Source organism: Heterocephalus glaber, unplaced genomic scaffold (genome assembly GCF_053883595.1).
Source record: "Heterocephalus glaber isolate CG9 unplaced genomic scaffold, H.glaber_assembly_v1.0 deba00001429, whole genome shotgun sequence".
Classification (NCBI taxonomy): domain Eukaryota; kingdom Metazoa; phylum Chordata; class Mammalia; order Rodentia; family Bathyergidae; genus Heterocephalus; species Heterocephalus glaber.
In genome coordinates this window covers 29413858-29440767 of record NW_028258294.1, presented here as the reverse complement: position 1 = coordinate 29440767, position 26910 = coordinate 29413858, and the positions used below count along the sequence as shown (strand labels likewise).

The following is a 26910-nucleotide window of genomic DNA, read 5'->3' as shown; positions in this document are numbered from 1 at the left end:
GAATTGGCTGGGTGCAGACTGTTTACATAAGCAGTGTCTTCAAATGCCAACTGTTGCCCATCTCTGTGGAGGTCAGGTCTAGGAGACATGAACACACACACAGAAGTTGGATAAATTTAGGTTAGATTCAGGAGATACTCATGAAGACTCCAGAATTGTTTTCCTTTAGCTGACTTAATTTCTTTGAAGATGCCGATGATGATTAGGCTGCTGGTACCCTCCATGAACAGAGCCCTTTCAACGAGTCAGACAGAGCCACATAGGATAAAACAGAGGACCTGCATGAGATGTGAACTGCAATCCTGGTTAAGAAACAACCATCTCTATGTACTTGGGCAAGTCCTTTCACTTTGCTGGCCTTGGTTTTTGAATTCACAAAATGAAGAGATTCGATAGTCTTAAGGTTTTCTAGCAGCAAAATTTAAAATTCTGTGCTATCTTAGGTTAGCAACCAAAAGTATAAGAATAATTGAATGCCTTCTCTTGCTCAGAGACTGTGCTAAGGACTTGATGTGTCTCATTTAATCCCCAAAAGAACACCTTAAAGAAGGCAGTCTCACCCTGCTTTAGATCTGCCTGTTTAAGAGCATTATTGCTATTGGGTTCCATCACAAACATTTATTAACCACGTATCAAACTGGCAGTCTTTGTGGTAGATGCCAGGGTACACACTGGTTTAAAATAACCTCTGCCCCTCAGGGCCTAGAGATGCATCAGAGAAATATGACAGACCCAGAACAAGTGAGTAACAAGAACCTGTGCAAGCAGCAAGTGAATGCTGCCAACTGCAGCAGCTACTTGTTGAGAGCGTAGATGTGGTCAGTTTGTAGGAGGCAAAGGAAAGTCTGAACGGGGATGATAATAGCAAGAAGCATTTTTATCAGGGTTTGCAGACACTTTAGAATATGACATTTTACTTGGTTCTTCTCTCTCTGTCCCTGAAGCTATGTATGAGAGCTCTCATTATTAAATGATCATTGTCTATTAATTACAACTGACAATTAGAGAAGCAGCTCATCCAAGGAAACAGCGTTATCTTTCTGTATGTCAGACATGTGCTCTGTTAGATGAACTAAGCCAGTCCTGATCATGGCCGGTACCTTATAGAGTCTACCAAGACCGATCGCGTTTTCCACCTGCCCTGCCCCAGTGATGTCTCGTAGCTATTGTGTCCTCAGAATTTACCAGGATGCCTACAGGCCAGGTAGGCCTTCTTCTTCTCAGAGACTTAGAAGGAAGATCAAGGTTGCTGCAAATATGCAAGACTCACATAGAGAGGACGTAGCCAAGGCCACCTGCCAAGTGTCCGGCATTGCCTGCCTTTTAGCTCAGGGCTAGCTGATGGGAGTCATGTGGCATCCTGACCAGAGTCTCTAGAGTGTGCAGAGCACTGGGGGGCCACAGAGAAATATGGGTCTTTTTCTCCCAAGGCCTCTCATCCCAGCTTGTGTTTTGGAATGGGACCCTCCCATAGTCCAGCTCCATCACTCTGGCAGCTGTTGCATTGCTGTTAATGACATGAGCTGCCACTTTTGAGCATCCATGTGCTGGACCCTTCATTTAGTTTTTCTGCTCCATTCACAACTACTCCAGTGTCCCATTTTACAGATAAGAAAACTGAGATTCAGGTCAATTACACTGTCAAGCAAGTTTTGGAGGTAGGATTGGAACCAGTTCTGTCTAATAAAAAAAGAAAAAAACATAGGCCACATTGACTCCTCTCCTTCAATTTCTGGGGTAGAAAGAAGCTACTCTTCTTTATTTCGGTTATCACTGCTTAGAAAAGCCCCACTTGATGGGAGGAGGGCATTTGGGGTGGGAGGTGGTTTAGGGATGTTGTCTGTGCCCTGCAGCCTGTCGCTGGGACAGGAACACTGCGTCCTTGCTCCCTTCTGCACTGTGTCCACATAGCCATCCCCCCGAGTGAGGAGCAGGAGGAAGCCAGGCTGAGCCCAGTTGACCCAGGCTTACCCACACTCCTTGGGTCCACTCAGAGCCCAGAATGCCCTGTGTTCCCTGAGCTAACTGTCAGAGCAGCTGGTGCCCTAGAGAAACTTGGGTGTGGTCCAGACCTCGACCTCCCTCTGTATAAGTTGTGAGGGGTTTTTCTTGGGCTGTGTGGTCTCTGAACAGCCTGGTGGGGCAAGACCCTGGACACAGCCATGAGCAACAGTGTTTGTGGTTCCTTAGAGGCACCCATCTCTGTATTACTTTAGACCTGGGACTTGGATGTTCTCCTTCCCTCTCATTGTAGGTCCAGACTCCACTCTTGATATGAGGAAGAGTCTAGGACCTGGATGTGGTTTGCTGGGCCTGTACCTCATCTGTGCCTGCCTCTTCACCTGCAGCACTGGAGTAATGGCTCAGCTCACAGGGCTGTTGTGCTGCATAAATGAAATCTTAGGTACCTAGCATTTTTATAGTGTCTGGGATACAACAGGAGCTGTTATATTTATGATTACACTGGGTGTCCCCCCCACCTGCTGTCCCTCAGCTGAGCCACTGCCACTGTGAAAGGAGAATAGGTCCCATTAGTTCCAGGCTGATGTGTGTTTGAGGAAAGGTTCCTCTGAGGACTCCAAAGAAAGTGCTGCCAGAGGCTGGCTTATCAATGCAGTGGGTCCCCAAGGCTCCTTCTACACTGGACAGGGTCAACAGGCAAGAAAGGAAGCCAGCATTTATAATGAAGGAATAGGATTGAAAAAACAGTTTGAAGCCTGGCTTGCATTCATCTCCCCCTCCCCCAGGGGACAGGAAGTAATAGTTAAAGGGTAGATTCATTTTAAAAACATTTTGTTATAGAAAATTTCAAACATGAAAGAGGAGAAAAAAACATTTTATGAACCTCATTGTATCCATCACCCAGCCTCAATCATAACTTACGACCAATTTTGTTTCATTTATATCTCTACCTCCATCTTCTTTTCAAGTAAATCTCAGAGAACATAAAATTTCACCTGTAAACATTTCAGTGTGTAGCTCTAAATGACAAAGACTCAAAAAAATCAAGCAGAATGCCCGTGCCATACTCAAGAATTGTTATCAGTAGTTCCTAATATCATAAACATCTCCTGTTCAGATTCTCAATTGTCTCTGAAATGTCATGATTTTTAACAGTTCATTTCTTTGAATCAGAATCCAAATAAGGCTTGAACACTGCAATTGGTTAAACCAGCCCTGAAGTTCCTTTTATTCTAGAGTCTCTCTCTCTCTCTCTCTCCTTTGCAATTTTTTTTTGGAAGAAAGCAGTCCTGTAGCATTTTCAGCAATCTGGGTTTCCCTGATTGCATTCCCATGGTGAAGGTTTTACTGTCAATTTGTCTTTGAGGTCCTGACACCAAATAGGTAGCTGTGTGGGAGTTAACAAAGCTCTGTCCTACTCATCCTCCCCGCCCCCTGCACTGCAGAAGGGCTCCTTTCTCCTTTGTCACCTGGGGAAGAACTGGCCCTGGCCCTGGCTGTGGGTCTGGCCTGCTGGTGCTGACAAGCAGGGGAGATGGAAGACAGGCTTTCTGAGGGCTCTCAGCAATGTGATCAAGGCTCTTGCTTTTATTTGGATTGTGTACTATCTCCATTTTTATGAACAAGGATGTCTTTTCATAAAGCAGAGCAATTTTCTACCAAAGAGCAAGGATCGTTTTCCCTCCTTCTAGAGCAATAAGGTTCAGGAATTGTCTCCCTCTTGACTTTCAAGAGCATGTTTTCTCAATTCTTTCCTGAAATTAAAGTAAAGGTCAGGAAGGCTGGTGTGAGACCCAGCCCTCCCTCATCTCCCTACTCCTGTGGAGGAGGGAGGAGGGGCGCAGCCACGCAACCCACTGTTTCTTTGAGCTCAGGTGGCCTGCCCAGCCCTGAGCCAAACCAAGCTCAACTTTCCAATTCTTTTCTTCAAGGGGGGAAAATTGTGGAAGGAAAGGAAAGGAGAGAGAAGGGAAAGAAAGCAATGTGAGCCTGTGAGATCCGTCCTGAATTGAGATATTCTAGAGGCTTCACTTTCCTCACCGAGTTCCCCTTCCTGGGAGGAGACCCAGGCCTCACCCACCCACCCACCTGCTTCCCATCAGCCACTTTTCTGCTGGGCACATGAGCTGTCCCTTCCTTTCAGCAATGCTGGCTCAGTGCGTATTTTTAATCAAAAGGCAGCACATGCAGAGACCAGCACCCGTTTAGCATTACTGGAGCCATTCTCTCCACCCTCCTCACACTGAGTCACTCCAGCTAACAGTTAATTAATGTGTGACACTTTGACAGTTAGTGAGGAGACATTTTTTACGGAGCCATCAAAATCCGCAGGGATGGGGCTGTCAGGCAAACACCCCTGCATGCGTTTACTTTGCATCCAGACTCTGCCTTACCCCCACTGCAGATGCTAGAGGCCTGTGGTCAGGGAAGGCTGTGAAGCCCTGCTCCGCACTGCTGTCTGGGCCACTCAGGGTGCTCCACACTTCCAGGGACATCTGAGTAGATTGGGGACTGCTGGCCACCTTGGAAGAAGCAAGGGGGCGTCTGGCACGAGGGCTACAAAGGTGAGAAGGCCCTAGTCACACTCAGCTCCCTTCTCCCTCTGTTCCAAGCAGATTCTCACCGACAGGCCTCTCTGAAGCTGGGTCAGGGCCTGTGTGTGCTCCAGCTTCCCCCTGGTGACCTTCACCACCATACTCTGCAATGAGCTCAGTCGTAGCAGCACTCAGGACCCTCACTGTGAATGCTGTAGAGTCACTGGTTGGTCATGATATAAGAAGATGGCTCTTGGACCACTGTGTCTACTGCGACCTCATTCCCATAACACTACAGATGCTGTGACATCCTGGGGTCCTCAGCTTTTCAGCAGCCCTCTCCATCAGCTCTGTGCTTCCCTTCCCACAGGATGCATACTACCTGAGGTCCATCCCCACCTCCCACCTGCCCACATGCACCTTCATGCACTCGATCTCTCTTTCCTCCCAGTGCTGTATGACCCTGGCTGCCATTGTGATGGTCCACTTGGGGAGCTCTCTGAAGGGAACCCAATTAGTTGGGCAGCCAACACCAGTGACTGGGGCCCAGAGTGGGGCCCCTGATCCCCCTTAAGAAGGACACAGAAGGAGAAATGATTGAGGAGTAGCAAAAGACCTAGGGACTTCTCACAGCAGCTTCCCTCTTGAGTGAGATACTAGCTCCACGATGTCTCTCCAACATTTATCGAGCACCCGCTATTGCCAGGCACTGTGCTGGGAGGTGAAAAGACCAGAAAAGACAGGCTATGACAAGGACAAGGATGTGATCCTTACACTGGGGTAGCTCACAGTTTGGCAAGAAGCGCAGACACTAAACAAATAATTAGACAAATAATGACTTAATTATACCTGCAGTGTCACCCAGGAGCACAAGTGTTAAGAAACATCAGGAAGGCTTCCCTAGAGAAGGAACTCAGAAGACAATTCTGAAGGGTGAGCAGGAGGACAAGGGAAAGGAGGAGGAAAAGAAGGAGAAGGAAGAGGAGGAACAGGAGGAGGAGGAAGAGGAGGAGGAGGAGGAGGAGGAGGAAGAGGAGGAGGAGGAGGAGGAGGGGGAGGAGGAAACCTGTCAGGATGATGAGATCCTGACAGGACTAGGCCTAGGATGAGATCCTGGGCAGGACTAGGCCTGGTGAGAAGTCAGAATGATGGAACCCTGAGAAGGGAAGGTGGCTGCCTATTCAATGGGTTTATGGATTTGGTGACAGGATGTTGGGAGAGTGCCCATGGTAGCTTGTTTTTCTGTGAGGTAGGAGATAAGGCTTGAGGCTGGAGGAAGGGTTTAAATTCAGGAAGAAGGAGAGGAAATGAACAGGTGATTGGGATGACAACTTCAGTGTAGGCGACTGAAGACCTTCAAGATTTTGCCCACCTTTCTGGCTCCAGCTGGGCAGGGACAGACAGAGCCAGAGAGCAAGAGGGCAAGATCCATCCAGGCCACCACACACTTTCTAAGGAGACCTTGATAGTGTTCTCCACAGAAACAGTGTCTGAGCTCTGCCCAAGCTGCTGCAGCCCCTGTGCCCTGTGCCCTGCCACCTCTGCACAATGCCAGGTTGGACTTGCCATGCCCAGAGAGGGGACATGAACAAGAGGTGTCAGTGTGGCACCCCCCACCCCCAACCTCTCACAAAGGCTCAAATGGCCAACCCTCAAATGCTAGTCCTCATTGTTGGCAGGCAGGCTTCTCCACTGGCTCTCTGAATTATCCACACCTGTTCCCTCTGGTACAGAGGGAGTCCAGGGGCCCAGGAGAAGGGTTACCTGTAGTAGTCAGCGTTTTGTTACTATAACAAATACTCAAGATAATCAACTTAAAGAGGAAAGGTTTATTATGAGGCTCAGAGTTTTAGAGGTTCCAGTCCATGAGCAATTGGCTTTGTTGCCTTTGGACCCATGGTGAGGTAACACATCATGGAGGAAGTGTATGTGGATGACACTGTCACCTCATGGCAGCCAGGAAGCAAAGACAGGAGAAGGAAGGGCAGGGGTCTGTAGTTCCCTTTAAGGACACAACCCCGGGGGCCTAAGTCCTCCCACTAGGCCCTACATCTGAAAGTCTCCACCACCTCCCAACAGGCTTTAACACATAGGCCTTTGTGGGACATTGAAGATCCAAACCATAGCAGCACTCTCCCCAAACTGGAAAAACCCATTAGTGTTTCTTTCCTCAAATGTGACACTTGGGCCAGACCCAGGTAAGAAGATGGCTCCTGGGCTCACCAGCCAGCTTCCCCGTGCAACGTGGCCTGGGACTCTGGGAAAGATGTTCAGGGATAAAAGTGGGTGAGCCCTGAAAGTTGACAGCATCTAGTGTCAATTCTCCATGCCTGGCTTTCCTGGATCCCAACATTCTTCTCTCCTCCTTTCCACTGACCTCCTATAGCCCAGGGCTTAGAGCCCTGCCATTCAGTGATACTGCCTCTCCACCCCCCACTCCAGCTTTCTGAGGTCTAGGCATAAAGGAGCTTTGTGGAGGGTGCTTAGCCTCCACTTAGGCTCTGGCCCTGAGGTTTGTCCCCTCAGGCCCCTGCCTAGGCTGTCTCCAGGCCCAGAGTATTTGAGGCATTATTCTATGATTCTTCTTTTCTCATAGGAGTAAGAAGAACAGGGGTATCGCCTCCTCTTCCACTGCTGTTTCTCCTGCTTTCCTGTAGTTGCAAGAGATCCTGGAGAAAGGCTCACCCCTAAGCCACTGCCTGCTCCTCTGTCAGGAGGAGGGAGGGGTGGTGGCCTAGCTAGCAGGGCCACTCAGAGGCCCCCCCCTTATTCACTGACTCCCAATTCTCATCCAACTCAAGTCACTCTGACAATGTGCTGCTTTTGAGATGCAAATGTAAAATGCTTTTCCCCCTTCTACTTTTTCATTGAAATGCTTCAAGTCTCAGAAAAGGAAGGGAAAAAATGATGTGTTTAAGACAGCAGTGTCTCACCCGCCGTCGAGCCTGATAAGGGATTGTTAAATTTTAATTAGACAATTAGATTCCTTCAAGTGCCAAACTTCAGAGGAGACAGTGCAAGACTGAGGCTGATACAGGATCACAGGAAACAGGTTGCTTAGGTTGATGTTGCACCAAAGTTCCTCATCCCCCACCTCCCAGGTTCTGTATCCTGACGCAACAGGAAACAAAGAGAGAGAGAGAGATGGAGATGGAGCAACAGAGAGGTAGACAGAGAGAGAAAAGGACAGAGGATGGAGGCCCTCTTCTGGACCAGCCAGCTTTCCCCCTGTTCCAAGCTACCTGAAGATGGACCCCTGTGACTCCTCCCACCACCACTAGCCCGGAACAGCGCGCCCCACCCCCGTGCCTTAGCCTGCCTTCCTCAGCCCTGCCCACCTTTCTCATTCCTGTGCTCCCAGCCCTTTGTGCAGTGGCAGGTCAGAGCAGCTATGGGAGCGAAGCTCAGCCCCAGCTGTCTCATCTTCTCATCTGGAGAACTAGTTAATTTTCAAATTAGGGCTCACACAAAAACTAGGAGCATTTGTAAGACACACGAGGCAAATAATTTGGCAGAAGCTGCTGAGGTTGGAAATGCTGGGCTCCTCATTCCACTTGGTCTGATATTTCTACACACCCCGACTCATTCCAGACCTCTTTTGGGAAGCTCAACTCTGAAGCTTCTGAGGAGACCCACTGTTGAAGTAGACTGGCACCAAGCTAGATGTTCAGGACACTTGACAGGGGAGAGATACTGAGCACCAGAATGGATGATTCTTCTGGAAGGTCTTTTACTAGATATTTGCTTTTCTGTGCTTGGGCAGAACAGTAATTACTGGCGACAGATGAGAGGGGCATGATTTCTGGCACTTTGATGGCCTGAGGCTTTCAGGCCACCCACACAAATGGCCTTCCCTTATTCATTTTTTTTTGCACTGGGGATAGAACTCATGACCTTGTGCTTTCGAGGCAGGTGCAGTGCCACTGAGCTAAATCCTCGGCCTCTGGCCTTCCCTTGTTCCTGGCTCCCACCAGGGCAGCTGAGAAAGAAAAGGCTAGGAGGCACCAGAGCACCCCCGGAAGCTTGTCTGTAAGCATGTGCCGGGTGGAGCAGCATTGCCTCACTTTGCTGTACAGATGAAGATGGTACCTTGGGAGAAGCCAGGCACTCCTTAAGGCCTGGCATCTGCAGGGTTAGATCATCCAGCCATGTTTCAGGAAATGTGATCAAGTAGCTACACCTGAAAGGGCTGGGAAGTGGCAGTAACCATGCATACACTAGGTGATTGCTAACTACTTGGTGATCAGGGACTGTGATTTGGAGCTTTTGTGAGTTTTTATGTGTGAGGCAGGAGTCTGCTAGAAGGATCAGAGGCAGTTTTTTTGGAGGTGGTGAATAAGTTGATCAAATACATAAAATCTCAAATCAAAATACAGATTTTGACAACAGGTATTTTAAAAACATGTGATCGTATGTATCTGAAAGTTCATGTGACTAAGAATAATTCACTTTGAGTTATGCCTTCAGTCAATCTTCCTTTGTAAAAGAAACCAAGGCCCGTTCCCTGCCTCAGCCCGACGCCCCAGCTCTGTGAAATGCGGACCCCACTACTCCTGACGGGCAGAACCAACGCGCTCCAGACCGCGCGCCGCCTAAGGAAGCCACGAGCAGATTCCCTGCGATCCCTGCTCAATACCTGCACCCTTCCTCCGATCCAGAGAAAACAGCGCTACAGCTCACGTGGAGCCGGAAGAGACCCAGGATAGCCAAAGCAGCTCTGGGCAGCAAAGGCCAGGCGGGGGCGCACAGCCCGGGGCTGACGTGGTCTCAGAGACCAAAGAGCGGCCCAGGCGCGCTCAGCCACCTCATCTTCCGCAAAGGGCCCAACGCCCTCGCTGGAGGGAGGAAGAACCGCCTCTCTAATAAATGGCGCTGGGAAAACCGGCTTTCTGAACGCTGAAGACTAAAACTAGACCCATGTCCCTCAACACGCACTGAACTAAAATCAAAATGGATCAAAGATCTGAATACTAAAACAGAAACAAGCTGCTGGAACATAAACTAGGTAAAACTCCTGAGGACACAGGCATAGGCAAGAACATTCTCAATAGTACCCTAACAAGAAAAAGTACGGAGAATCAACGAGTGGGATCGTGACAAACTGAAAAGCTCTGCACAGCGCAGGAAACAACCGAGTGAAGAGACGGCCTACAGAGTGGGGAAACATTTTTGGCAACTACTCCCTGGACAAAGGACTAGCATCTAGAACATATAAAGAACTAAAAAAATTAGACTCCCCCCAAAATAAAAGATTCAATCAAAACATGGGCAGATGAAATGAATGGACACTACATACACGAAGAAATGTTCAGCATCAGAACTGGCCATTAGAGAAACATAAATTAAAACAATACCGAGATTCCATCTTCCCCACAACCATTGGCCATCATCAAGAAATCCGATAATAACAAATGCTGGGGAGGCTGCAGGGAAAAAGGAACCCTTCTGCATTGTTGATGGGAATCTAAGCTAGTACCAACCACTATGGAAATCAGTACGGAGATTCCTCGAAAACTAAATCTAGAAATTCCACTTTCCTTCTAGGCATCTTCCCAAAAGAGTTAGACGTCATATCACAGGGATCCATGCACACCCATGTTTATAGCAGCACAATTCATAATAGCTAAGTCTTGGAAGTGGCCTCTATGTCCATCAACAGATGAATGGATAAAGACAATGTGATATTCACACACAATGGAGTACTACTTTGCCATAAAAAGGATAAACTGGGCCGGGGATTTAGCTCAGTGGTTCCAGCGCCTGCCTCGAAAGTGCAAGGTCCCGAGTTTGATCCCCAGTACCAAGAAAACCCCCCAAAACAAACAAACAAACAAACAAACAAACAAACAAAAAGGATAAACTTGAGTCATGTGTAGGAAAATGGATGCACTTTGAGACCATAATATTAAGTGAAATAAATCAGAGACACGAGGTTAAATATCACACAGTGTCTCTTATGTGAGAAACCCAAAATATAAATAAAGAGCAAAATAAAAGATAGAAAAAAAAGAAAAAGAAACCAAAATAGTTGGACTTTCCTGGAAACTCCAGGGTAAGGGTTCTGTGTGGCCTGGCATTTTCCCCTCACAGAAGTCCCAGTGTAGACACTAACCTCATGTGTCTTCTTTGGAGTAAAGACCGGACCAGAATACCTGGAAGAGCACAGAGCCACTCTGACTAGGAAGTAGAAGTGCAAGGAGTGGGGCAAGGTCAGGGCCTGAGCAGTCCTCCAGGTACCACTGCAGTGAAAAACCACAGCCTAGCCTCTCCCCCGTGTGTCTCCAAGGATGCCCTTTGGAGCCTCACAATATGTCCAGCACAGAGGCAGAAAGAAAAGAGGAAAGGATGGGCTGGGGCAGGGGGAACCTGGGCTGGGCAGGATTTTCAGGTGTCATGAGAAAAAGCCAGTGGAGAAATGCCAGGGGACATACTATTGTACCCCATCCCAACACCTGTGAAATCAGAGTGAGTTTTATAACTGATGGGATCTTAGATCTGTACTGAGGTTTGATACCTTTCTTAGCAGTACATAAAACAGTGGTGCATCTTACATTCAATTCTGTGTGAGATCCTATGAAATATGGTGAGTACTATTATAGTCACCGACTACAGCAGATGACCTGGGAGAACCGGATCCTCCAGGCTAGTTGCCACCTCATCCTGAGGGTCAATCAGTTTGTCCTGCAGCTATGGCCCAGGGACAGACTTTGCTCCATCTTGGAACCCTTCCCCCTTCAACAGTGTCCTCATATGGTCTTCTATGGGCAGATCCCTTGTGTTTCTTGGTGTGTCCAAATTTCCTCTTTTTTATTATAAGGACACAAGTCAAATTAGATTAGGGCCCACTCTACTGACTTCATTTTTAACTTAATTTCCTCTTCAAAGGCCTTATCTCCAAATACAGTCACATTCTGAGGTACTGGGATTAGGATTTCAACATAGGCAGTTTATGAGTGGGAGAGCAAGGAACACAATTTAGCCCATAACAGTATTCAGCACCAACACCCATGATGCTCTCTGGCTGTTACTTCTCTGCACTTGTGAATCTAGTGGCCTGTGTCTATAGGTACATTTCAGGTGTGGAGGAATTTTCTTCCCAGTTATATAAACCCTTGGATTCATCCAGGAAATGTCTTTGAACACGTACTGCCTACAAACCAGAGTCAGAAGTCAGAAAAGAACAGGATAGTGTGCTTTTTCATTTTTTGATTCATGAGACAGAACACAGATGAGGCATGAGTAATACATGTACACTTCTTTTTTTTTTTTTTTTTTGGTACCTGGGATTGAACTTGGGTACTTGTGCTTGCGCAGCAGGTGGTGAAACCACTGAGCTAAATCCTCGGCCCCACATGTACAGTTCTTGAGACAGTCACACCTGAATGAGAAAACAGACCGCAGAACCACAGAACCATTCTTTGGGAGCTTTGCAGAGAGTGGGTGATGGTCCAGGTAGGATGACATGGGTGGATTCTAGGGCAGGAGGATTCTGAGGCAGACTTGCTTTGCAGGATGTGTAGGGACTGAGTAGAGTTCTTCAGGTATTTTCCTCATGTGTAAAGAGAGATAATAATTGAAAGCTTCAGACTGTTGTTTTGAGGATAAATGAGATAGTATGTTTAGAATAATTTGGCAAGTTCTCAAACCCTTCACAAGTATAGGATGTTCTTTGGCATCAGAATGCGAGAGTGTGGTAGATGTGAAAATGGGTAGGAGTAGTGGTAGGGATACAGGTAGAGGAGAGCCATGGTAGATGCCACTGGCCATATTCATAGAGGGAAGAAGGTGGGAGAGGGGCAGAGAGTGGGTGTGGGAATGAATGGCCCTCCCATGTCTCTAGGCCCTGACAGAGTTAGCACAGTGCTTCACGGTTAGCAGATCCAACAAGAGGCTGATAGAAAAAATGAATGTCAGAAGCAGCCCAAGTTGCCTGATCACTATAAACATGTAGGTCTCCTGCTGAGTGCTCCAAATGGAAAGAGAGACCAGTTGGCATTGCTAAATTCAGTATCAATGTGACACAATGCTTCACTGCCTCAGAATTGGAAAACTTGCTGAACTGTGACATTGCATGTCATCTCACATGGGATTAGTCTTTCTACTTCCCCTGTAGATCCCAGAGTAGAGGTGCTGGGCAGGACACCATCTATACTCCTCTGCTGAGAGCTTCCAGAGCAAGTATGTCAGACAAGGATGGGGGTGTAGACATGGGCTGAGCCTTCTTCACATTACTCTCTGATCCATTGCAGTGAGTGTGCCCTGCTCCCTGATTTGAACGTGATACCACCTATGCATTTATCCCAAATGGTATATACTGGTGGCTTTCAAATACATTTGGGTAGCAAAGGACCTGGAAGTCATGGTGTTTTGTGCCAAATGTCTTGAAATGCAGATAAATTTAATTCCATTGTATGGAATAGGAATACTTTTGACAGCAGAAAAATTGACTTTATTACATATGCATTATATTTCAATCACAACGAAAACACAGGTTGTCAAGATGATGCCTCCTGAGTCTGCTCCTGAGGCCCTCTGCTCTGTTTTCTCTGTGAGCACATCACTGCCTCCCAGAGCTCAACACAAAAATCTTGTAGTTATTCTTGACTCTTCGCCCTGCTTACCTCTGATCTCTCTCTTGCACACATCTATCCAATAACCAAGTTCCATGAAACTGACTCCCCCATGCCAGTACTGGAGATCTAACCCAGGTCCTTTCATATGCTAGGCAAAAGATATGCCCCTGAGCTGCACCCCCTGATTCTGCACACATCTCTCCATCCTCACTCCCATTACCTTCATTCAGTAACTGGAATCACATTCCTGAGTTTCGGCTACAGGCCCTCTTCACACTGAGCTCTCCTCCACATTATAATAGCTAATGACCTTTTCAGAACAGCAACCCAATGGAGTCACTTCTCGGCCCCAAATTTTCATGGGCTAACAAGTTGACAAGACCCCAATCTGGCCAAACAATGTCCCTCTCGCTTAATTTTCTCCAACCTCACTGTGGTGCCCTACATTTCTAGCCGATGAGAATTATTTATTGTTGGTACTTGTGCTTTTCGCCCTCCTGGAGCATCTGCCCCCACTCAGTTGTTTCAGCTCCTCCTCCTACATCATCTTAGATGACACCTCTTTCTGGAAGTCTTTCACTCTGGGATGAGATTCCTATTCTCCAGGACTGTCATTGGATGTATCCTGCCAAACCTCATTTCTTGCTTGGATTCCTGGTGTCCTGCTTACTCTCTGGGCCTCTCCCATCCATGCTCTATACTGCAGTCTGAATCATCTCTCCTTTAGGCAGGTCTGGTCATGTGATTCCTGCTGCCCTTAGGGTCGATGCCAATGCCTGGCATGACTTTTAAGGCCCTCCATGATTTCACCTATGCAGCCTGCCCAGATTCTACTCATGCCAGGGCCCTCTAGGATTCTGCTGTCCTGGATGTCTTTCAGGCCCTCCCCCAGGGTACCTGCTAACAAACAGTATGTTTTGTATATTCTGCTTCCCTTGTCTAGACCTTTCCCTTAGATCCCAACTCTTTACCTGGCTAATTACTGCATCACCTTCCGGTGTTGAATATCTTTTGAACACCACCTCCTCCAGAAAGCCTTCCTTGAATAACCAAGCTACATTGCAAATCTCTTTTCCCAGACCATTAAGAAATGACCCTAAGAAATGCTTGATTACTTGACTATTGTTTCTTCCAAAATGTGAACTCTAGAACTACATATATTTTGCTCCTGCCCACATTTTCTGGCACTATATAGAACAATGCTTATTAACTATTTATAGAATCAAGAATAAATAGTTGCCTATTTCTGTTCCTCCTGCTAGAAGCTGGAAATCCTAACTAACATCTTAATGTGTGTGGCGCATGGATTGTGTTTTTAAGTGTGTTGTTGAATAAATGAAAGAATGTATGATCAGCTCGTTTCAAGGTCATTTATTTTAGTATGCATTTAAAACTATAAACTTGTTCATTTCTTCTAACATCTGTAATAACTCACTACAAGAAGAGTGGGGGCAGGCCCCAATATTATTTTTAAAGTATTAGTTATAAAAGTTAACATCCTGAGTTTGGAGAATTCTCTCTATTCTATTACCTGCAAGTGGCAATAGCTGATTTTCACCCCAGATCCCTCTGTGGGGGGCAGTGTGCCCTGGAAGCCTCCAGCTCACTCCCTGTGTCTGTTTCTCCTGGCCAGAGCCTTGCCACTCAGTGGCTCCGCTGCCCTAATGGATCCACTGAATCTGACCTGGTACGATGACGATCTGGAAAGGCAGAACTGGAGCCGATCCTTCAATGGGTCAGAAGGAAAGGCAGACAGGCCCCACTACAACTACTATGCTATGCTGCTCACCCTTCTCATCTTCGTCATTGTCTTCGGCAACGTGCTGGTATGCATGGCTGTGTCCCGAGAGAAGGCGCTGCAGACTACCACCAACTACCTGATTGTCAGCCTCGCAGTGGCTGACCTGCTCGTTGCCACGCTGGTCATGCCCTGGGTTGTCTACCTGGAGGTAGGTGTGGGCCCCACCTTACTCCAGTGCCTTCTCCAGGAGGCCCTGTGCTACAGCCTGGACCCCACGTTCCAAATTACTTCCATCACAGGTTGCCTGCCACTTCCTCCTTTTCCTTTGGGCTCAATGTTTTGCCTTATCAGGTGATTAGACTATCTCCTCAATAAGTGCAACTACCATTTGTAGAGAGCTTACTGAATGTCGAGCCTCATATTAAATACACAGCACTTTCCTAAATAATCCTCCAAACAGCTCTGAGAGGCTGGCGTTATCACCATTTTGCAGATGGAGAACCAGGTGGTCAGAAAAGTTAGGTGGTTTCTCTAACATCACACAGCTGGCAGGTACAAAGTAGAACCACCTGGCTAGAATTAGTTCAGTAGGTCATGCTGGAAATGGAGCAACTGGTAAGGATATCCAAGGAAGGGACGTGTTAATGTTCCTGGGCCTCAATCCTTCATCCCTCCCTCCCTCCAGTTGTCAGAAGTAGGGCTGCTTCTCTAGCTTTCTTAATCCTCTCCATTCCCAGTTGATTGTGGCACCCATGACTAGAACCTCCAGGAAGAGCTACCACTAACTGTGTGACAGCCCCTTCCCTTAGGAAGAATTGTGTAGTTACCCATTGTGCCACTTGGGACAGAGCACAGCTCTGTGCCTTGAAATGGGGAGCAGGCAGCCCCACAGTGGAGCCCAGACACTGTCCCAAGTGTGTTGCATACACTGATCAGGTAACCTTGGGAGTCGATGCTACTCTCTTCATTTTACAGGAAGCAGAGACTTTGAGAAGTTGCTGTCTTCACTCAGGTCCTATAGTAAAGGAAGAAGCCCTAAGGGGACCCCCTCTGAGCAGACACTTTTCAAATCGGGTAGGCAGATGTGGGAGGGCCTAGGAGGCATCAGTAAGCACAAGCTGTCCTTTTCTCAGCCCAGAATCCTGGGGTTACCTGTCCAGGACTGAAGCTGACCTGGAGTCTGTGTGCCTGGAAAGCTGATCAGGCATTGGGGAAGATGCCACCACTTAGTTCTCTGAGCTGTCATTCTGCTGCCCTGGGCAAGAGGGGAACTCAACTATGTCACAAACACAAGTCCCTGTCTGGGAGCGAAAACTTCTGTTACGGAAAGAAAGTATAAAATCTGTGTAGAGTTGAGCACAGAAGATGGCTAAAAGCAGCAGCTCAGATGCGGAGGGGAGGCTGGTCCAAAGTGGCACACCTGCCTGTCCCTAGGCCCCAAGAGGCTCTTGTTCTCCTGTTGTACCCACCACACTGGTACACAGGGAGTTCTGGTCCATCATTCCCTTGGTTTTGTTAGAACAGTCAAAACAGTCTGAAATGTTCAAAATACTCTGAATAGTAAAAAATAATCAAAAGAAAATATAATAAATAATTTTTAAGAAGAAGGAAAGCAACATAAAAGTATACAAGTGACATAGGCCAGGTTTCTAATTCTTTATGGCTTAAATGTGAGGGCCCTGGACTCTGCCCATCCCATATCCTGTCTGAAGACTTCTTTGTTCTCAGGTTTGATCCATGCCTACTTCCTTCCAAAAGAGGGTCCTAGACCCCAGACCATCAGGGAAAAATCGTGAGGAAAGTGGGAGAACAAACAACCTCTGTATGCCTCAGTCTCCTGATCTATAATATGGGAATAATACTAGTACCTGCCTCACAGAGTTGTTTGAGGATCAAATGAGTCACTCTGGGAAAAGTGCTTAGAATGGTACTGTGCACATAGTAAGTATGCAAGGGTGATGAAGACAAAGATGACGATAAATATCCAACACCTCTCCACCCAGAAGAAACTCCCCCTCTTCCCACCCAGAAGGAACTTCTCACTTCCCAGAGTGAGAGGTGTTCTCCCTGGGGCTCTGGGCATGACTTCTGCTAGCTTCCAGTCTACCCATCCCTATGCAGACACTCGGGCAGAGACAAATCTGTACACAAACTATATTGGGGCCCCTAGCAATCTAAATCCTTCAAGGAAATGTTTTAAACACCTTTGAAATTTCCCCACCATTATTTTAGAGGTGAAGCTGAGCATGTCAGCGGGCAGCTTGCAGACACTTTCTCAGGCAGCACCCAAACTCTTCCATATAATCCCCTTAAAACAAGACTTTGGTGGCAAGCTGCAACTAAAGGACATAATCTTCTCAATTTATTGTCCCTAATGGAGTGTTGTCCAACATTCTGTTAGACACATACTGCACCTTTTCCAAGAGATGCCGTAGTTGTCTAGAATTTTCCATCCTATTCCATTTCTAGCAATGCTAAATATCCCTACAGCCATCTATGCCACCTTCTGTCTGTTTTGGGACTACTCTGGCCCCATATTAAAAGCATGCTGATTTTGGAGTGAGAGGACTGATTTCACATCCCGACTCCATTTCTTTTCAATGGGGTAGCAGTGGGAGAAGTTCCTGACAAATGGCAGGAAGGGGTCACTTGCCTGCATGTGGAGTCCATTGAGATCCCTTCTATCCTTTTAAGGTGAGGCTTGGTGTACATTTACTAGAAAAGATTAGAAAGATGATCAAAGAGCTGGGGTTGTAGGTCAGTGGTAGAGCACTTGCCTAGCATGTAAGAGGCCCTAGGTTCAATCCCCAGCACCATGAAAAGAAAAGCTAAAAGGAAGCAGCCATGGAGTCGTTAATGTCTCTCCATACTACTGCCTCCCTCACCCTCATCCAAAACATCTGTGCAGACTGAATGGATGGGACTAGAAGTGGTCTCTGAACAGAATGATCAAGAGCTGGAAAAACTGAGACAATCTGTGAAGTGGCAATAATCATTAATACATTCAACAAATGTTTTCAGAAAAGATGAGCAAAGTTATTTCTTCACTCATTCAACATTCAACGCCCCAGTACAGTGCAGTCCCTGGAGGTGACATGAAACAGTCCCCAGGAGACAATGGAAATAGTGGGAGCATATTCCCCAGCTGGAAGTATTGGAAAGGCTTGCAGAAAGAGGTAACACTTTGGGAAGAACTATCCTGGAGAAGCAGTAAGGTAGAACCATCCTCTCTGAGAGAAGGTGCCAGAGTCCTTAACACTGAGTCTTGCCATCCTCATTTCACAAATCTGAGTACAGTGTGTTTACAACAGTGCCTGAGAAACACTAAGTACAGGCCATTATTCTAGTTTTGTTACCATTTGCTGGTTCCACCTCGGAGCTTCCCATGCCAGTCTCAACCCTATAGGAGCAAGATGTCAATGAACGATGCCCAAAAGTGAGGAGGAAAGATCCTTTGTGCAACTAGAAAATGGGCTAATCCTTCCTTGGCCACCAAATCTCTAAGTGACCTTGAGCAACTCTGTTTCCTTCTGTGACCCTGTTTGTCCACTCTTGGAATGGTAATCTCACCTGGCCATGTTTTATGTTCACCATGTGCTTTTCACAGATGATCTCTTTTCACAAGTTAGATGGTCCCTTCTAAGATGGTCTCTTCCACACTTAAAAAAGCATTGAATGTGATGCCTGATGAACTTAGCTCACTTTCTAGCCCCACTGAATGCTTCCTGGGTAAACTTGGCCATGTTTTGTGGCCTCTCTGAGCTTCACTTCCCTCATCTATAAATAGGGATAAGCAATCTCTTCTTATAAGAGTTTTAAAAACAAATGAGATAAAGTAGTTCCCAGAGTAGATATTCTATAAAGTGGCTGCCAATACTTTTTCTTGGGTTTTTGAATGGCCAACCCTAATTACCCTGCAAGGCAGTTGCTCCTGAGACCACAGAAGAAAGCCCTCCCTTCTAGGCTCCAGGCAGGCTGGTGGGGAGAGGGGTTGGAGAGTGTGCTGAAAGCAGGGACTAGGTGTGAGTGGTTCGTGTGTGTCCAGAAGCCTGCAGCAAAGACTCGGCTGCTCAATAAGTGTTTGTAGAAAAGAAGGATAGCAGGGAGGAGGGAAGGAGAGAAAGGAGACAGAGACAAAGGCCCTGACCTCTCAGACCTGGATCACCAGGGACATGAAAGCAGCTCCTAGATACCAGTCCTAGGAGAGGCTTTAAGATGAGGTGGGTAGGAACCAGATGGGCTTGGGGCCCTGCCCAGTGTGCCTTGAAGGTACTCTGTTTATAACAGGGAAGACCCCTCCAAACCCTCCACTGCCATCCCAACTGGATATCCTACTGTCAGCTCTCAAAGTGCAGGGCTACCAGGCGAAGCCCTGAGACAAGGCCTGCAGGAAATATTGCCACAGAAAAGACCTCTGTCTTCTGGGGGAGAGCTGCTATTTCCTCCTTGTAAGATGATAGCAGCTGCATCACTCCTTCTTGAGCTTAAATGCCAAGGTTTGTTTCTTTGCCTGAGTGCAGAAGCAAAGGTAGTGGTGAGAATGAGTAACGCGGCCATTATTCCTGCTGCTGTGCTGAGCTGGAACACATAGTTGGTGCTGCCCTGCTCTGGTCATTGGAGAGGGCTTTGTTATTTCTTCTCCACTATGGGTAGAAGCCAAAGGTGTCTTCAGAGGTTGGGCTGCTCCACACTGACAGAGATGCCAGGGCCAGCCAGCTATGTGACTGTCTGATTGTCTGTGTTAGTGTGAATGAAGGGCTGGGGATGTGTAGAAGTGTATTGGGGTGTGTGTGTGTGTGTGTGTGTGTCTGTGTGTGTGATGTAAAATCTTCTTGCCAGGAGTTGTTGAACTCCTTATTTCCCATCAGACCAAGGACAGATCACTACATCACCTCTTTTCCAGCTTGTCCTGGTGGTCTTATTACTCCAGCCCAGATTTCTTTTATTCTCTGAAGATAACAAAGAGCAGACATTTCTTCCTTGTTGCATAGTCAGCCACTGTCTTAACAGACAATTTTTGGGCCCTGACTGTGCCATACACTCCAGGCTAGGCATGGAAAGTCTTGCCTGGCTCATTCAGAACTTGTAAGAGTGAAAGACCAGAAGCTGATCCAAAAGATTGTAAGCAAATCACTGTACTTTTCTGAGGCTTAGTTTTCTCACTGGAAAAATAAATATTCTAAAATGATACATGTGGTTTAATTTGAAGAGTTATAACTGAGTGATGACATGGAGGTCAATGCCATTGGAAAAAAAATTTAATGCTATTCACAGTTCCCCTAGGAATGGGAGGCACAGCCAGGGGAAGCACCAGGCTTGGGTCAGGGGGCAAAGGAAGGGCCAGGGGAAAGCTTAGGGCATAGATTTTGTTGGGGTTTCCATAGGAAATCCAAAGCAAGACAGAATGAGCAGCTCAGGATTGTGTAGTATGAATAACTCCAGGGCTAAAGGATTGGTCCCTAGTTACCTAGTTACCTGATATCGGGCCCCAGGACAATTTAAGGTACAGGAAATATTGGCTTGATATGTGAGAGTATGTAGGGAAAGGCTGGCTTACATTTGAGAGGTAGTGTGCTACCAAGTAATTAGTTTACTGTGTTTATGAATCAGCTAGCTCTGGGAGAGGAGTCTCTCCCCAAGTGTGGTGGTCCCCCAAATACCATAGCAGCAGGAACATAGAACATAAAAATATAGTTAATATAGTTTTTGCTATGGCGAATGAACACCAAATAGACAGATAAAGAATCTAAGAAAATACTTGGGGATCACATAGTGATCACATAATTGTTTTACAGATTAAGAATTCAAAGATGAGGCACTCATATTAAGTGAGTTGCCTTTCTTCTAGCCAAGTTCTTGGCACAAAGAGGACTTACACATGTGGAAGAAGAGAAGCTAGGAGCATGGGACTCAGATCCCCATGGGCACTGCTTCCATTGTTGCTTCTTCTCCAGTCGAGACCCACAAGATTCCATAGCTATCATCTGAGGACACAGCCTGACCTGCTGCTGGAGGCCTGAGCCACAGGGCCTAAGCTAATTTCCTCCTCCTGATGTCCACCCATTATGCTGCTTTGTCCCTAGGTGGTTGGCGAGTGGAAATTCAGCAGGATCCATTGTGACATCTTTGTTACTCTGGATGTCATGATGTGCACAGCAAGCATCCTGAACCTGTGTGCCATCAGCATCGACAGGTGAGTCCACCCAGGGTGGGAGAGGTGACCCTGGCTATCCACCTTTCTGTCTGTCCCACCTCTGCTCAGGGTCAGGCTGTGTCTGTGTTGCTATATGACTGGCCATGTGTGTGTGAGTTCGTGTGTGTGTGTGTGTGTGTGTATGTGTTTGGTTAGGATATTACAAACTCCTGAAAGGGAGGCCATCTATGGGCTGGGAGGCTCCCAAAAATACCAACATGTGACTGCTTTGAAAGAGAAAGTACTTGATCGTGATATAGCCCTGGCTCTATCACTTTCTACTTACCTGACAGTGTGGAAGTTTTTAGAATCCCAGTTTCATTTTCTGGACATGGATGATAATGATACCTTCCCTCTGAAGCTTCAGGGTTTTGGTTTTGCATTTTATGTCCAACATATATCACAGCACAGGCTCTGGCCATTAGGCAGTATGTGTGGAGCCTTTCACTAATTTGCACGGATGTGCCACACAGGCTCCCTGTGGTACTGGCCCTAGTCCCCCACAGCACTCCTGGGAGATAAGTTAATACCTCAGATGCTCTAAGCAGAGGAATGTGAGGGAAGATTGTAAATGGTTGCCATTGTACATCTTTCCTGCTAAATAGGGCTGACACCTTGCTCTGAGGGGCTGGATACCAATCTATCGACAAACACTTCCACCTCCCACAGGCCCAGCATAAGTGAAGTGTAGTTTAAAAGGTTCAAAGACCCAGGCCTTGACCTCTCAAAAAGCTCCAAATCCAAGTGGGGAATTAGAGTAATGGAGATGCCTCAGAGGTACACTGCAACTGGCCAAACAGTGTTTGATGGGTCATTGCCAGGCTGTTGGCAAGCTTCATGGAGGTGATCAACAGCCCAGTCCGTGGATCAGGGGCATCTCTGGTGTGCACATTAGGTGGAATGAGAGGTTCCTGGGCCTGCACCCCAGACTCAGCCCCCTCTTACAGGTACACAGCTGTAGCCATGCCCATGCTGTACAACACGCGCTACAGCTCCAAGCGCAGAGTCACCGTCATGATCGCCATCGTCTGGGTCCTGTCCTTCACCATCTCCTGTCCACTGCTCTTTGGACTCAACAATACAGGTGAGTCTTGCCTTTGCCTAGGGATCAAGTGGCTTCAGACCCCTGCTTTTGTGCTGAGAGTCCTGATGGACTGAGGCTGGCCTGGATCTTCTGGGTCCAGCCCAACTCAGAGTTGTTCCAGGTTCGGCTAGAGAAGAAACAATGGCCTAGGGCATGATGGAGTGAGATGAGGAATGGTGAAAGTGGCTCAGGAGGATGTCTGGTCATTTTCAACTTTATTAAATTGAAGCAGGCCGCACAAAGTGTGCATGTGTGTGTGTGTACGTGTGTGCACGCGTGTGTGTATGTGTGTGTGTACTTCCATGTAGGGGAGACTACTGGACTTCCATTCACCACTGGCAAGGCATTTTTGTGATAAGGCTTCTGCCTGGTGGGTTGGCTGAGCCCAGGCCAGGTCTGAGCCATCCAGAACAGGAAAACTAGAGAAAAGTAGGGGGTGAGTCCACCTTGTACCTCTCCCTATGCAAGGCAGCATCAGAGCACCTCAAACAGAAGAGGGACGAAGTATCTGCTAGTGTGTAGCTGCCTCTCATCAGGGAGACAGGAGTCAGGCAGGTACACCCCTGGAGACCAGAGCAAGACAGAATACGGTGAAGCCTAGAAAATGTGTGGTATGAAATCAAAATGTCACAGGAATTCTAAGAAGTAGGAACAGGGCTAAATATGGTTGAATTAATCCAGGAAAGCCCCGAGATAAAGAAAAAAACTCCGGTAGACCTGGAAGGAACCACGGGAACACGTGGAACACATTGGAACACAGGTGGGTCCAGCAAATGGGACCAAGTTATCTTGTTCCTAAAGTTAATAAATGGCAGGACTTCTCTCCCCGGTATACAGGAAAGGCTGGAATAATGGGTTGCTCTTTTGGAAATAATTCTTGTGTCAACTTGTGAATATTCTAGGTTTACTTGTGTTCTCAGAGATATCAAAACTAATGATCTAGTAACTTAGTAATGAGAATATTTGGAAGCAGTCAGTTCTGGTTTAGTCCATTTTTGCTTATGGTAGTGTTTTTTTGAATTTTTAAATTTTTTTTTTTTTTGAGACAGGGTATCACAATGTAGTTCAGGACGGCCTTGAACTCACTATGTAGCTGAGGCTGGCCTCAAACTTGCAGCTATCTTCCTGCCTCAGCCTCCCAAGTGCTGGGATTACAGGCGTGTGCCACCACACCTGGCGATGGTTGTGGTTCTAATACTCTAATTTACACTGCACATTAATTTACAACTAACATTCCCAGGTAACCTTAAACCTCTAGTCATATTATCTGTAAGACTGCTCCTCTTTCCCACAAGGAGATAGATGCTCTGGTGGCATTGTGGCCCAGGGGGCCAGCTGATGCCCTGCCCATCCTGGGCTCTCTTCCCCTAGACCAGAATGAGTGCATCATTGCCAACCCTGCCTTCGTGGTCTACTCCTCCATCGTCTCCTTCTATGTGCCCTTCATCGTCACCCTGCTGGTGTACATCAAGATCTACATCGTCCTCCGCAAACGGCGCAAGCGGGTCAACACCAAACGTAGCAGCCGAGCCTTCCGGGCCAACCTGAGGGCCCCACTCAAGGTCCAGAGACCCTTCCTCCCCTCCAAGTGTCCCTACCTAACCAGTCCCAAGGCGGTTTGTCCCTTGCCCAGGTGGGGACCTGGGCACCACAGCAAGGCTGTGGTCTAGGCTGTAGTACCCAGCAGACAGATGAGGGTGTGGGTCTCTGTGGAGGAACTTGAATGCCCAGGAGTGGGAGGTGACATCCCTGGTGGCACTCATTGGACAGAGAAGTCTGCTCAAAAGTCTTTGTGACTCTGGCAGCTGTTCCAGCTTGGCCTCTTCCTGGTCTCCCCTTTGCCTCTGCTTAGCTTCTCCTTTCTAACCTCTGTCTCCCTTTCCTTCTCTCTGTCTCCTCTGTCCTGTTTTCTTTACTTGCCACACTCTCTGTCCTGCTCACTTCCTGCATCCTTATCACTTCTTCTTTCCCATTTTTCTTTTCTGTTCCTCTCTCAGCTCCTTGTTCTTCCGTCCTGTGAATTCTCCCTTCCACTCAGCCTTATCTGAAAAGACTGAGTGGGCATGGGAGGAACAAAAGCTTTCAGGTTACACAGATCAGGTTCAAATCCTGGCACCACCCATGTTGACTGAGTGACCATGGGCAAATTGCTGAACTTCTGTGAGCCTCAGTGTCCTCATCTGTTAAATGAAAATGTAAATATGGACTTCATAGGGTAGTCTTGAAGATTCATTATGAGAAGGGTTGTGAGTGTGCCTAACAGGGTGCTGGATCCTGAGTAGGTGCTCTCTAAAAACCAGGGTCCTTTTGTCCCTTGTCCTGCCTATTTCCTCTTATTGCAACACCAGTCTTAACCTTTACCCTGACTGCCTTCTGTGGTCCCACACGCCTAATCTCTGAGCCCTGTTCCGAGTCTGAGATCTCCATAAAGCCTTGGGTTCTTGTCTCCTTGTGCCCAGTCCCCTCACTGTCTTGTGTGACCCATGTGCTGGCTCACTCCACAGGGCAACTGTACTCACCCTGAGGACATGAAACTCTGCACCGTTATCATGAAGTCTAATGGGAGTTTCCCAGTGAATAGGCGGAGAATGGTAAGTGTTCAGGTCAGGAACCCACAGCCAAGTTTCTGTCCTTGGGGAGCCTACCAGCCATGACTCTGAACCCTCACCAGCTGGCCAGAGAGAGAAGCACCTCTCACCATCCCCCACTGCCTCAGCAGAGGCCAGGCACACCATGCACACTTCCAAGCAGGTATGGAGCAGGACACCTCAATTCTGCATGTCCCAGGTACATAGAAAATTGTGGGAAAAGGGACTGGGCTGTAACAACATAATAAAAATGGTGAGAATGGCTATTTCCACTTCTCACATACCTACTGAGTTCCTGTTATCTCACCAAATCCTCACCACGACCCTGGGAGGTTAAGTCCAATTGATTTTATCAGTCTTCAACTCACAAAAGGAATCAGAGGCTCAGAGAGTTTAGGTAACTTCCCCATGTCTAAACAGTGACAGAGCACATATCTGAACCCAGATCTCTGTAACTTCTAAATCCACACCCATGCTTTTCCACTGGCAAGTGCTGCCATGCAAACAGGCTGGCTCTGGGACTAGAGGCTGGAGGCTGAGGACGGCTGCAGTAGAGCAGCCCTGGGGCTGCTCATGAAACACAACCTGGAAATGGAACCCACGGGTGCAAATCAGAACACAGCCCTAGCACTGGGGTCCAACCAGGAGGTATTTCACCCCCTGCCCCACACAGGTGGCCACAGTATAGGCCAGGGAGCCCACAGAGGACCTCATGCTAAGTCCAGGTCAGATGTTCTTGGGAAGCAGGGTCCCCACCTCTCACCTGTACTCCAAGGACATCATTTTCAGAGCTGTTTATGACACAGGTACCAAAGCAGAGACCCAGGATGGGGTCAAGGGAGCAACTCGGTTTTACCAGCTAGGCACATAGACTGGCTGCATTTTTGACCTCTGAGGCACCAAACAAGACAGCCCAAGGAAGAACGGGGAGACTGTGAGTGGATCTATGCCAGGCCCTCCTGCTCAGCCCAGCAGGGGAGATGTGGGGCCCCAGGGGTCGGCTGTTCTGCACCTGGGTCAGTCTAGTTTGCAAGCTGGTACAGGTACCCATGAAACAAGAGCACTGGGCCTGTGATTCAGCCTAGTGGGAAGGACAAGGGTGGATGTTCTCTAAACAGTTAGGACGCCAGTTCTTGGAGGCAAGACTGAGCATCATTCAGGGATTTATCCCTAGCAGCCAGCTTGGCACCTGACACTTAGGCAGCACTCAGTAAGTGTTGCTCTTTTAACAAAAGAGAAGCCATTGGAAAATGGTTTGGGGTACTGAGACTGCAAAAGGATTGCTCTGGGAAGTAGACTATGGATCCAGATGCCCCCTGCCTCTCAGTGAGAGCCCTCCTTCCCCTCCTGGTACAGTGACCGTGTTTGTAGGAGTTTCCAGTGGGAGAAGGGAGGGGATTAGAGGAGCACAGGAGCCTGGGTGACTGCTGCCTACGACCATGCCTGGCTTCACCCAGAGTTCTCTGCTTATGGTGCAGGAGGCTGCCCGCCGAGCCCAGGAGCTAGAGATGGAGATTGTCTCTAGCACCAGCCCACCCGAGAGGACCAGGTACAGCCCTATCCCACCCAGCCACCACCAGCTGACTCTCCCTGATCCATCCCACCATGGCCTCCATAGCACTCCTGACAGCCCTGCTAAGCCAGAAAAGAATGGGCATGCCAAAGACCACCCCAAGATTGCCAAGATCTTTGAGATCCAGTCTATGCCCAATGGCAAAACTCGGACCTCCCTCAAGACCATGAGCCGCAGGAAGCTCTCCCAGCAGAAGGAGAAGAAAGCCACTCAGATGCTCGCCATTGTTCTCGGTGAGTCAGCTCTGGCCAGGGAAAGGGTCCGTCTCTGCAGGCCCCAGTCCCTGCCAGCTCTTGCTGACCCGGGCTGGTGTATCATGGGTTTGACACATTCTCAGAACCAAGCCATCCTCATCGACAAGCAGACAGGCTCTTAAGGAGATTCTACAATTGTGCTCCTTTTACAGATGGGCATTCTGAGGTTTAGCATGGCTATATAACTTGACTAAGAAGGACTCATGATTTGAACTCAAGCAGTCTGACTCCAGAGTCTGTGGGCTTGACCAGCCTACCATAATGCCCCCAAGCCTCATGTCCTCAGGCAGGTCACTTTTTAACCTCTGATCCCCCTGTCTGTAGACTAGATGACCTCTCAGAACTGTTGCCATGGTCAGATGGCATAGGTTTGGTGAAAGTATTTTTTAAATCTGCAAAGCAGCACAA

General features: G+C 47.8%; 1 protein-coding gene across 1 annotated transcript in view; it reads left to right on the top strand.

Moving 5' to 3' along the window:
• The window catches only part of Drd2 (dopamine receptor D2), a 66737-nt gene that overhangs the window by 38167 nt on the left and 1660 nt on the right, over positions 1–26910 (top strand). The window contains exons 2-7 of the mRNA XM_004856608.3: positions 14703–15018; positions 20894–21003; positions 21951–22087; positions 23459–23649; positions 24592–24678; positions 26154–26481. Coding sequence (XP_004856665.1) covers positions 14734–15018; positions 20894–21003; positions 21951–22087; positions 23459–23649; positions 24592–24678; positions 26154–26481 — 1138 coding nt within the window. The 5' untranslated portion in view covers positions 14703–14733. The remainder of the gene's footprint in view (positions 1–14702; positions 15019–20893; positions 21004–21950; positions 22088–23458; positions 23650–24591; positions 24679–26153; positions 26482–26910) is intronic.